We start from the raw sequence: 12,175 nt of genomic DNA, 5'->3' as shown, positions 1-12,175 counted from the left end.
GTTTAACAAAAAAAAAAACAGCAAATGCCTGTAAAAGAGGTTTCTTTTTAAGCCTTATGTGAATGAGCCCCTAGGATTAAATTATTGTTACTGATATACATTTTATAAGTCATTTTTCCTCCACAGCTTTTTCTTGCTCCCTCCTTTCTATTTTCATGTGTGTTTTCCATTCTACTCCCTTCTCTCCTCCTCTGTCCCTCCTCTCTTCCTCCCTGTCCCCCCTCCTGATTCCGCCTTTCGGGTTCCCTCATTCGTTCGCACTGTCCCGTAGGTTTCAATTAGTTGCTATGGAGATGCTTTTTGAATGGGGAGGGGTGGTGCCGGGGGAAGGGTTCCAAGCAGCTAAAATTACAGTGGGTGAAGAAAATGACTGAAAAAGCTGTGAGAAGGGGCTGATCCCTGCCAGGAGAGGAGGAGAAGGAAGCTCTCTGACTGAGTTCCTGGATTCCCAGCACTGTTAAGGATTCCTGGGAAGATTTTGGGACAGGGGCCAAAGTCACCCATATCCTGTCCCTGTCAGATTTCTGACACCGGAGGACCGGCGGCGGAGTTCATAAGTCTGCCAAGGGATTCATGCTTACGGTAACTGACCAGTTTTGGAATTTCTGATTTTGTATAGGAAGATCTCTGGAAGTTGCATCTGAAATTGCTTGGCATTCTCCGAAGACTTCCTGAGCAGATCTCCAAGTCTTTATGGAGTATCCAAGTGTGCATAAAAGGACTAAACACATGCATATAGCCCCAGGTGAATAGTAGACTCAGCAGGGGGAAACTGGGAGGTGATCCTATCCTATCATCTTTTGTGACCTGAAGAATCAGACCAAAACAGATCTGCTGCCGTAGGGACCTTCAATGGAATCATGTAGGTGACACGAAAACTTCTTAGGTCCTTTGAGGATTTAGCAAATATTTAATCAATCAATTTTCGCAAAGTGTATGGATGTTGAGGTGCTCCCTTGAAACCAGTCATTGCCTCTCGGATTACCTTTTTTTACGTTTTTTGAATTTGTTTAAGATGAGTGAATAGCAAAGTTTATGTTTACTACATTTTGCCAGTACTGACAAACGTGGATATTTCGGGATTTCATTCTTCTACTGCATCTTCAAAATATGGACCTACAAACAGGTTAATGGAAGCCTTTGGATGGGTGAAAAATGTAGTTTATGTTTTGCTATTTCCCAGTGCTGAAAAACTTGGATATTTCTGGATTTTGTTCTTCCATTGCTTATCCAAAATATGGACCTACGAACAGGTTGACGAAAGCCTTTAGATGAGTGAACGGCGTAGTTCATGTTTTGCTACTATTTCCCGGTACTGGCAAACCTGGATATTTCTGGATTCTGTTCTTCCATTGTATCTCCAAAATATGGACCTACGAACAGGTTAACGGAAGCCTTTGGAATTTGGTTTGAGCTACCTTGGACAGACATTCGTTAAACGTCAACACCTGTTGCTACTCGTAGAGCATCATGTACATGGATAAAAGTACATTGAGAGGTAAGACAGTTCCAGTTGTACTGTGCTGATATGTCACATCTGTGTGAGTTGAAGCCCATTTTCAACACCAGATGTCGTATTCTATTCCATCTATTTACATCTGGGTGATGCGCTGTCACTCAACGCTCAGAAGCTCTTTGGGCATGATGGCACATTTTGGATCTCGATAGACTTTAATAGGTGTGCCTGAAAAACACGTGTAAAGCATGGCTTTAACTCCTAACTCTGTTTCCTTATCCTAGTACTTGGTTTCCATTGGCTAAAACAAAATCACTCAAGCCTGAAAATGCACACAAAAAAGGCTACCAAATGACATAACCACGCTTATGTCCAAATGTGACTCCAGGTTAATGGGTCAGTCGGGGATCCTAACAAAAATCACAAGAAATATATTAGCATCCAAGCACGTTCATGTGCACAATGCACACCTTCCTTTGCTTTAGTGGTTTATGGTTTGTGATGCTCGTAAACCATGAGGGTGATATGAGTCCAGGATAGAATATGTGGCAAACAAATGTTAAAACAAAAGTTTATTTCCAATTGGAATCGTTGTCAGTAACTGAAATGTAAATTGCATGTTTTAAAGACCGCCCATAGAGATGACATGGCAGTTGAAAGATCTGAGGACCTCACAATGATGGTGGCATGATGAACATAGACACTCATTTGACTGAGCAAACATGTTTATGCACGCAAACCCTCCTGGCGCTGGCTACATCTTGGAAAAATAAAAGTGATTGGCTCGGAAAATGCCAATAATTCTAAGAATAGTCTGCAAAGTGGCGTCTGCAGAGGTTAAGGCGTTGATTTACTAAAGGAAGATAGACTATGCACTTTGCAGTTGCCCTTTGCAAAGTGCAGTTGCTCCAGAGCTTAGTAAACAAGGTAAGGCTTCACTTTGCAAAGAATACTCAATCACGTGCAAGGAAAATAAAATGTTTTTGCTTGCATATGATTGGATGAAGGAAGTCAGCAGAGCTTCTGCTCATTTACTAAGCTCTGGAGCAACTGCACTTGCAGAGTGCACAGTCTTTTTGCTTTGACTAAATCAACCCCTAAAGATGGATACACACTATACAACTTTTGTTGTTTGATTTCCTTTAGATTTACCTTCAACTATGTAGTGCAAGGGCTTGCCTGATTGCTTACAAATTGAAAGTGTATAGGTTTGGCCTTATATTAAATGGTTTTGGTAGATCTAAAGGAAAAAAAATCTATAGAAAATTATATAGTGTGTATCCAGCTTAAGTCTTTTAATATAATTTCTCAATTTCCTTGTTTACACCTGTGGAATTTGTCACACTTTGGCCGTTGTAAAACAATGCCGACAAGGGGAATCCCATGATTGTCTATGTGACCCATTCATACCTATGCAACGCACTTCTCTGTGACTTGGAAAAAGATGCTGCCACTTCTTTTCATGCAACCTAGTGCTTTAGGGCCAGTTCACACTATAGCGATGTCAGACATCGCATGTTATTCGTACCGCACTGTTCTGCAAATCACATGCGATGTCTGTGCAATGCGAAAGCTGAATTTGCATCACATTCTGACCAAAGTCATGCAGGACCCTTTTTTTGGTCACACGTATGTGATCCAATTCCTGTCCGAATTGATAGTGCGCACTGCAATATGCAAACTAATCTGGGGGTGTCATTAACTTTGTATTGATACTCTCAGCAGTTCACATATGGCAGTATGAACTGCCTGCGAGTCGGGTGCGATGCGGGAACCCACAGTGGATGTTCAGGGCTCCCCCCTCGCACCAATGTGAACCGGCACTTAGGCTACATTTCCACTATTGCGGCTACAAAGTCGCGCTACTTCTAGCGCGACTTTGTAGTGTAACTTGTTTGCGGCTACTTCTGGGGACTTCAGTGCGACTTCCTTCTACCTGAGGGACAAGTCGCACTGAAGTCGGCCCAAAAGTAGTGCAAAAACCTTTTTACAAGTCGCTACGACTCAAGTCGCAGCAGTTAGAACGGGCATAATTGAAAATAATGGGTTTTGACTTGTTGTGCGACTTGACATTTGTCAAGTCGCACTACAAGTTACAATAGTGGAAACGGAGCCTTAGGCTCTATTCACACCAATGCAGAAATGCATGCCATTTTTTTAAAATGTGTTCCTATGAAACATGTTCACATCAATGCATTTTTCTGCCTCTGCGTTTTTGGAAAGAGTCGGGGACTTTTTAATCACAAAACGGTGCTTTTTTTTTTGCTTCAATAGACTTCAATGGAGAAGCTGCAGAAAAGCATTTAGTGCGTTTTTACCACGATTTTGCCACGATTTGCATTTTTAAATCTGCCCAACATCAAATTTTCCAAAAAAAAAAAGTATAAAAATGCAAATTGCGGAAAAATCACAGTAAAATTGCTCCAAATTTGCGGTAAAAAAACGTGGAAAACACAGCAAAAAGCACTACTGAAACGTTCAGAAGCAACATACATAGATGTGGATCGGACCTAAGTGTGGTCTCGTAGAATTTAATGGTAGTTTCTAAGAGATGTATTAAAACACAGATAAATGCATGAAAAACACACAAAATGCGCACACCTAGTCCGACCACATTGCATTGGCGGTCATTTTGAAATCTGTGGGCACAGTGTATTTGGAGAACTGGTCAACTCTAATGTTTGGCCCCAATAATTGTGAGAAAAGTCATCAGATTCTGGACATTTGATGGCATAGGACACAAGATCTGCTAATGCATGGCCGGAAAGAAAGGGGGCGGGGCTGGGCTGCAGCTCGGTGTCTGAATGGCTCGGGTGCCCCCATAGCAAGCTGCTTGCTGTGGGGGAACTGAACCTGAGAGAGGAGTCAGGAACACTGAAAAGGGACCCGAGACGAGGAGGATCTGGGCCACTCTGTGCAAAACCAACTGTCCAGTGGAAGTAAATGTGACGGGTGGAGCTCCACTTTAAAAACTAATGGTAAAATACAAACTTTATTTGAACTAAATTTGGCAATTTTCTCTCGAAAGCTGGCCATATACTGTTAGATTTTTTTAAATCTATTGTTTATCTCCCCTGCCGGCTGTTGTATTTTGACAGTCAGCTACCGCGGATGTCAGAATACCTGAACGGTGACCCCATCTGATTGGATGCAGCTGCTGATCAGCTGACAGTTTTCCACCTAAATTTTCAGATGTTTTCAGTTTAGTCTTCAAATTTCAGATCAAAGGATTTCTGGTAGGAGAATGCTAACAGGGCCACCCATGGCTTGAATTCCATCAGGAACCTGTGGAAGTTAGCCCTATGTATGGGCAGTTTTAGGCTATTCATAGACATTACATCTGTAGAAGTTGTAGAATGATTGTAACAGCCATTCACACAAATATTGACTGAGCATGTATGTTTATGCAATGACCAAACACCCCGGACACTGGGCTTATTACAGAGAACAGTAGCCATTCTAGACGATTAACCCCCCGAAGACTGGCCAGCCAGCGGGTGTCTGATCTGATTGTAATTGCTCTCATTGCAGAATTTAGTAACTTTTGGCATATAAAGTCCGATGTGGCCTTAAAGGTGCAATAAATTGTATGGTTAGTTATTAGTTATTGGATGAGATAGAAGATCTCATTACAGGTATAAAAACACCCTGTCATCGACTTAACAAATAGCACTTAAAAATAAGGCATTCCAAATGCTTAATTGCCGTGTTTTTCCTTTTCATAAATAATTTTTATTTACCTGCAATGAACTTGCTAGAAAATGTCACTACTACTCTAGGTAGAGTCATTCCCTTACCAGAGCCACCTTCTTTCTTGCATGTCATTTTATTTTCCTCTTCTGACAGTGAGTTGTTATTTTCTGTGCTGGCCCAGCTCTTTTGCTTTTCCTTTACCTCCCTGCATACCTTTTTTTTTGCATCTGCCAGGGGAGGAGTGAAGGGTAATACTATAGTCCAGGAGTCTTCAAACTTTTTAAACAAAGGGCCAGTTTACTGTCCTTTAGGCTTTATGAGGGCTGGATTGTGACCAGTGAGTGTAGAAAATGTCCCAGCATCTGTGGAAGTGAACATTGCCTCATAATTGGTTTCAATGGGAAGAATAGTGCCCCATTGTTAGTATCAATTGGTGGAACAATGCCCTATCATTGGTGTCAGTGGGAGGAATAGTTCCCCATCATTGGTGTCAGTGGGAGGAATAGTTCCCCATCATTGGTGTCAGTGGGAGGAATAGTTCCCCATCATTGGTGTCAGTGGGAGGAATAGTGCCCCATCATTGGTGTCAGTGGGAGGAATAGTTCCCCATCATTGGTGTCAGTGGGAGGAATAGTTCCCCATCATTGGTGTCAGTGGGAGGAATAGTTCCCCATCATTGGTGTCAGTGGGAGGAATAGTTCCCCATCATTGGTGTCAGTGGGAGGAATAGTGCCCCATCATTGGTGTCAGTGGGAGGAATAGTTCCCCATCATTGGTGTCAGTGGGAGGAATAGTTCCCCATCATTGGTGTCAGTGGGAGGAATAGTACCCCATCATTGGTGTCAGTGGGAGGAATAGTGCCCCATCATTGGTGTCAGTGGGAGGAATAGTGCCCCATCATTGGTGTCAGTGGAAGGAATAGTTCCCCATCATTGGTGTCAGTGGGAGGAATAGTACCCCATCATTGGTGTCAGTGGGAGGAATAGTGCCCCATCATTGGTGTCAGTGGGAGGAATAGTGCCCCATCATTGGTGTCAGTGGGAGGAATAGTTCCCCATCATTGGTGGTATTTGAGGCCGGAACTCCGCTTTAATTGACTCCTAGTCCTGCCCTTCCCTCTCCCAGTCTGAGTGCTGCTGTATAGGAGATTGCATGGATGATACCAAGTCAAATTCAGGTGCTTACACCGCATGCAGTAGAAGAATATATTTAATCGTGCATTAATGAAGACAGATCTGCATTCATTTGTCTTTGTTGGCGTTCAGCTATAATGACATAGTCAGCTGTGCAGGCAATAATCTAACACCTGAGTGAGAAGACGATCCCAGAAACAAACTGATATTCTAATTGATGTCATTGAAAGAGAGAGAAGAAAGGTGGAGATATTACTGGCGTCCCTTATCTCATCCGTAACTATTGCAACTGGCAAAATATTTTTCTCTCCTTTTCCGTATTGGACTGTTGTTATTTGAAGAAATTGTAACGTGTAGTCGCTGTGATTTGCACGCAGCACAAGGCACTGAGGTTGAAGCAAGTTTAAATTAATCTGCAGACGTCTCAGTCGGTTTTGAAAAGAAAATTACTCATCGCTTGATTAATAATTAAGATAAGAGTTAATAATTAATGTAGAGCACAGCTGCAGACTCCTAAGCTTCTTACAGGGAGACAGCAGGTTTTACCGTGACTGGTGCTCTGCCGAAATACTAATCTGACACTCCACCCCCACCCACCCCGCCATTTTTCATCGATCCTCCCTACAAAGATTCCCTGCGGTACAGCAGACAAATCTATTAGCCAGTTCCATAGGGCTCTATTAGCAAATCTCAGAAGACAGATATACCCGAGACATCACATTTAGCAAGGTTTTAAATTTTTTATATAGGCTGGGATAGTTTAAATAAATTGATAGCATTCAGCAATTTCCAATGTATTCACCCTTCAGCGACAGGATGGAGTGATGTCAATTTGCTTACGGTGTGATGATGTCATCACGCTGCTTCCTATGCTTGCCTTATGTTAATTAGGAACCTCAACATCATTCCTGTGTACAGAGACTCTTCTAGTGTGAGTAGGGATACATGGAATGGTCTTTATTTAGAGATAATAAGGGTTGGTGCTCAGATTACTTACAGCCATAGCAGGGGTTAGGCCAGCCATGGAAAGTTTGAATCTCGTCTGGTTTAACTGGCTGAGATTCTAATCATGTATGGTAAGGTGACCAGATTTTTAAAATGAAATCCGGGGACATATTTTTTTTGGCAAATGGCACAGGACTGCATAATACACAGCGCGATGGGCACAGGACTACATAATACCCAGTGCGCTAGGCACAAGACTGCATAATATACAGAGCACTGGGCACAGGACTACATAAAACACAGCGCTGGGCACCGGACTACATAATACACAGAGCTGGACACAGGACTACATAATACACAGAGCTGGACACAGGACTACATAATACACAGAGCTGGACACAGGACTACATAATACACAGAGCGCTAGGCACAGGACTGCATAATATACAGAGACCTGGGCACAGGACTACATAAAACACAGCGCTGGGCACAGGACTGCATAATACACAGAGCCTGGGCACGGGACTACAAAATATACAAAGCACTGGGCACAGGACTACATAATACACAGAGCGCTGGGCACCGGACTGAATAATATACAGAGCGCTGGGCACAGGACTGCATAATACACAGAGTGCTGGGCATGGGACTACATAATACACAGAGCTGGGCACAGGACTACATAATATACAAAGGGGTGGGCACAGGACTACATAATACACAGAGCGATGGGCACAGGACTACATAATATACAGAGCGCTGGGCACAGGACTACATAATACACAGCGCTGGGCACAGAACTACATAATATACAAAGCACTGGGCACAGGATTACATAATACACAGAGCGCTGGGCACAGGTCTGCTTAATACACAGAGAGCTGGGCACAGGACTACATAATACACAGCGCTGGACCGAGGACTACATAATACACAAAATGTTGGGCACAGGACTACATAATACACAGAGCGCTGGGCAAAGGACTGCATAATACGCAGAGTGCTGGGCACAGGACTACATGATACACAGTGCGCTGGGTACAGGACTGCATAATATACAGAGCGCTGGGCACAGAACTACATAATACACAGAGCTCTAGGCACAGGACTGCATAATACACATTGCGCTGGGCACAGGACTACATAATACACAGTGCTGGGCACATCAGCTTGTTCTCAGCCAGTCTGTCTATGTTAATCTGGCCCTGAACCGGGGACAGACTTGGTCCGGGGACAGTGTCCTCAGTCCGGGGACTGTCCCTGGAAAATGGGGATGTCTGTCACCCTAATGTATGGGCAGCCTGATTGTACTAAGTTGATCAATTGATTGACTTGTGTACAACCAGTCTGCTGGATCTTACATGCGATTACCAATAGCCACTAACAATAATCACTGTTTTCTCCCGTCAGGAGAATACAATGGGGTTGACTTACTAAAGGCAAATCCACTGTACACAACAAGTTCACTTGGAAGTGGAGTCGCTGTAGATCTGAGGGGAAGATCTGAAATGAGGGGAAATAACCTCTTCACTTTCGACATGAGACTAGCATGCAACAAAAAACGGTCAACAGATCATTTGATAATCTGATCATGTGTACGAGGCTTTACTTTAGTGCCAAAAAGGTCATAATAGGGTTTTAATAAAAAACTGCCTACCTGCAGCAAACAACAGCACTCCAAATGGCTATCGTAGTTAAGGTGTTTGGCATGCCAACTTCTCCATCCCTAGCACCACCCCACCCCCTCAATCCTATAACCTAAACATCAGTTGCATGGGTGTAGGAACCCAAAGAATGAAATTGATGACTAATGTGGGGTACAACCGGAAAGTTTTTTCGTTCAACCCAGTGGGCTGACAAAAAAAAACCCTGAGAAATTGCCGTACTAACACAAGTGATGTTAGTATGGCAATATCTCCTCCACTGTGCTGTTGTGTGCTGACAGGGGGACTGAACGCACTCCTAATCAAAACACACTGATCAATGCTCGCAGTCATTGGCTGTCAGCGCTGATTGGATGCTGGTTTTATAGTCAGTCGGACAGAGAGAAGTACACATGGGCCAAAAGTCATCCGGCTGCTGCTGAACTGCCCATTTTGTGTAACCAGTTTAAGGGTGGTCATAATTCACCTGCATGACCCATCACCCTTTTGACTTGGCAGCCTTCAGAGTGACCATTAGGTACTACAAGGTTTTTCCTGGATTTAAGTTGAATTGATTAGGGTTGATTTACTAAAGGCAAATAGTCTGTTTTTTTGTGCAAGTGAATTTTCACTGTGCAAGGGAATGTCCCTTTGGTTAATTGTCCAAATTGTTTAGGTAGGTTCTAGCCCTACAAAGTAATGCCTCATACACACGCAGCGATTATCGGCCGACCGATCGTCCGACTTTTGTCCAGAGTGGTGTTGTGTTGGTTGGAATGTGCCTAGACTGCACACAAATTTTCTCGGCCAAAAAAAATCTACTTCAGAAGTGATGTCATGTGCTGGTTTACTTTCCGTGTGTTTTATCTTCACTGACCATGCCCAGTCTTGCTCATCAGATTTTTGTCTGCCGAAATCTGTACTGACTGACGGAAAATCGGCCGTTGTGTTGACGGCCAACAAAAATTTTATAGCCTGCACACCAGATTTTTTTCGGCCGAAAAGTCGCAGTCGGTTGTCGGAAGCATCATACTAACAAGCCGAAAATCGGCCGATCGGACGTTGGCCGAAAATTCCCGGCCAATAATCGATGCGTGTGTACGGGGCTTTATTGCAAGATTATACAATCAGGTTCAGACTTGCATAAGTCCCTTAGCCACATTAGATAATGAAAACAGCCCAACTGGAGACCACCTATAGTTTATACTATGTGCAAAAATGTTTGGGGACACTTAACCACTTGCCGACCGCCGCACAACTATTTACTGCGGCGGTCAGCCCCGTACAGGCAAAGTGACGTAGTACTACGTCGCTCGCCTGAGAGCCTCTAGGGGGCGCGCGCGCGCCTCCGGAGGCTCGCTCCCGCCTCCGCTCGTTCCCTAACATGTCAGCGCGTGTGACCGGCGGACCCGATGTCTGCCGGTCACTCGCGATCTCTCCGTGGAGAGCGAGAAAGGCAGGCGGCTGATGTAAACAAAGCCTGTCATTCTCCCTGATCTAACTGCAGAGATCATACGATCCTGCTATGTAGGATCGTATGTCTCTGTTATGATCTAACAAGCCACACCCCTTTACAGTTAGAAGCACGCCCCTAGGGACACACTTAACCCCTGCATCACCAATAAAGTTAACCCCTTCCCTGCCAGTGTCATTTTTACAGTAACAGTGCATATGTATAGCACTGATTACTGTAGTAATGTCACTGGTACCCACAAAAATGTCAGTCAAGGGTCCGATCTGTCCGCCGCAATGTCGCAGTCCCACAAATAAAATCGCAGATCACCGCCATTACTCATTAAGAAAAAAAACAATAAACATGACAAAAATCTTTCCCTTAGTTAGTAAACGCAATAACTTTTGCACAAACCAATCGAAATACGCTTATTGTGATTTTTTTTACCAAACATATGTAGCAGAAAACAAATTGGCCTAAAATGTTAAAAAATTTACATTTTTACATTGGGGGGGGGGGAATTTCATATAAAAAAATGTGAAAAATGTTGTTATTTTTTCAAAATTGTCGCTATTTTTTTGTTTGGAGCGCAAAAAGTAAAAATCACACACAGGTGATCAAATACCACCAAAAGAAAGCTCTGTTTGTGGGAAAAAAAAGGACGTCAATTTCATTTGGGTACAGCGTCGCACGACTGTGCAATTGTCCGTTAAAATCACGCAGTGCCAAATCGCAAAATAGGGCCTGGTCAGGAAGGGGGTAAAATCTTCTGGGGCTGAAGTGGTTAACCATCACACCTATAAAAGCTTGTTGAACATCCCAAAGCAAATCTATGGACATTAAAGGGGAAGTACTGTATGGGAATTCAGAAAAATAAGCCTTTATACTCACCTCTATGTTGCAGCATTGCCATGATGCTGCAGGTGTCCCATGTCAGCTTCAAGACCCAGAAGTGAGTGATCACATCACCAGTGATTGCTCAGCTCTTGGTCTCCTGGAAGTGGAGAACAGGGACTGTCGGTCACCACTCTCTGCTCTGCCCCTCCAGCGCTCACTGGAGCACCAGGCTGGGGAAAGGGTGGCTTAGCTCTGAGCCGTGCTCTGGGAGCCAGAGCCAGCTGTCAATCAGGCAGCTGGGTGGACCCTGACAATATGGTTGGAATCCTTCCAGAGCCTGGAGTGGCCATGCTTCTCTTTTAATAAAGAGTTGCAGCTATAACAGCCTAAACTTTTCTGGGAAGGCTTTCTACAAGAATTTTTGAGTGTGTCTGGGGGAATTTGTGCCCAGACAGCCAAAAGAGCATTTGCAAGGTTTGGAAGTGATGTTGAATGGGAATTCCCAGCTTACAATCGGTATTCCAATTTATCCCATAGTTGTTGAATGGAATTGAGATCAGAGCTCTGTGCAGGCAACTTGAGATCACACAAAACTCATCAAGCCATTATTTTTTGGGGCTGGCTTTATGCAAAGGGACACAGTTATAACCAAGATGGACCTTCCCTAAACGTACCTGTTCTAGGGACCTTATTTACTGCCCTGGGGACAGCCTTTTTACCAGACAGGTATTTCAGGAATCTCTCCAATGGAGTTTCCAATGGCAGTAAAACCTGAATTCATCCTAACAATTCAAAAGTAAAACAGTTATGGCCTGGCCATAGATATACTGGGGTTGGACAAAATTATGGAAACATTGTAAAAGAACAAAATCTTTACCTAATATGGTGTTGGATCATCTTTGGCATCCAAGACAACCTGAATTCTCCTGAGAATTACCAAATATAAGTCTTTAATGGTAGATAATGGAATCTGATACCACTCTTCATGCAAAAATCCAGATCACAATTCTGTGCA

The 12,175-nt window shown here is 43.6% G+C and overlaps 1 protein-coding gene across 2 annotated transcripts in view; it reads left to right on the top strand.

Moving 5' to 3' along the window:
• Window positions 1–12,175, top strand: part of FGD1 (FYVE, RhoGEF and PH domain containing 1) — a 283,074-nt gene that overhangs the window by 118,203 nt on the left and 152,696 nt on the right. Inside the window, exon 1 of one of the 2 annotated variants that reach the window (XM_082264430.1) lies at window positions 1,169–1,498. The exons of the other annotated variant lie outside the window; for it this stretch is intronic. Within the exon in view, the coding sequence (XP_082120556.1) occupies window positions 1,471–1,498 (28 nt within the window). The 5' untranslated portion in view covers window positions 1,169–1,470. Of the gene's footprint in view, window positions 1–1,168; window positions 1,499–12,175 lie in introns of those variants that run through there. 2 annotated transcript variants of the gene reach the window in all.

The sequence above is a fragment of the Pelophylax lessonae genome (assembly GCF_965119305.1).
Source record: "Pelophylax lessonae genome assembly, chromosome: 7".
Taxonomy (NCBI): domain Eukaryota; kingdom Metazoa; phylum Chordata; class Amphibia; order Anura; family Ranidae; genus Pelophylax; species Pelophylax lessonae.
This window is presented reverse-complemented; position numbering and strand designations above follow the sequence as displayed.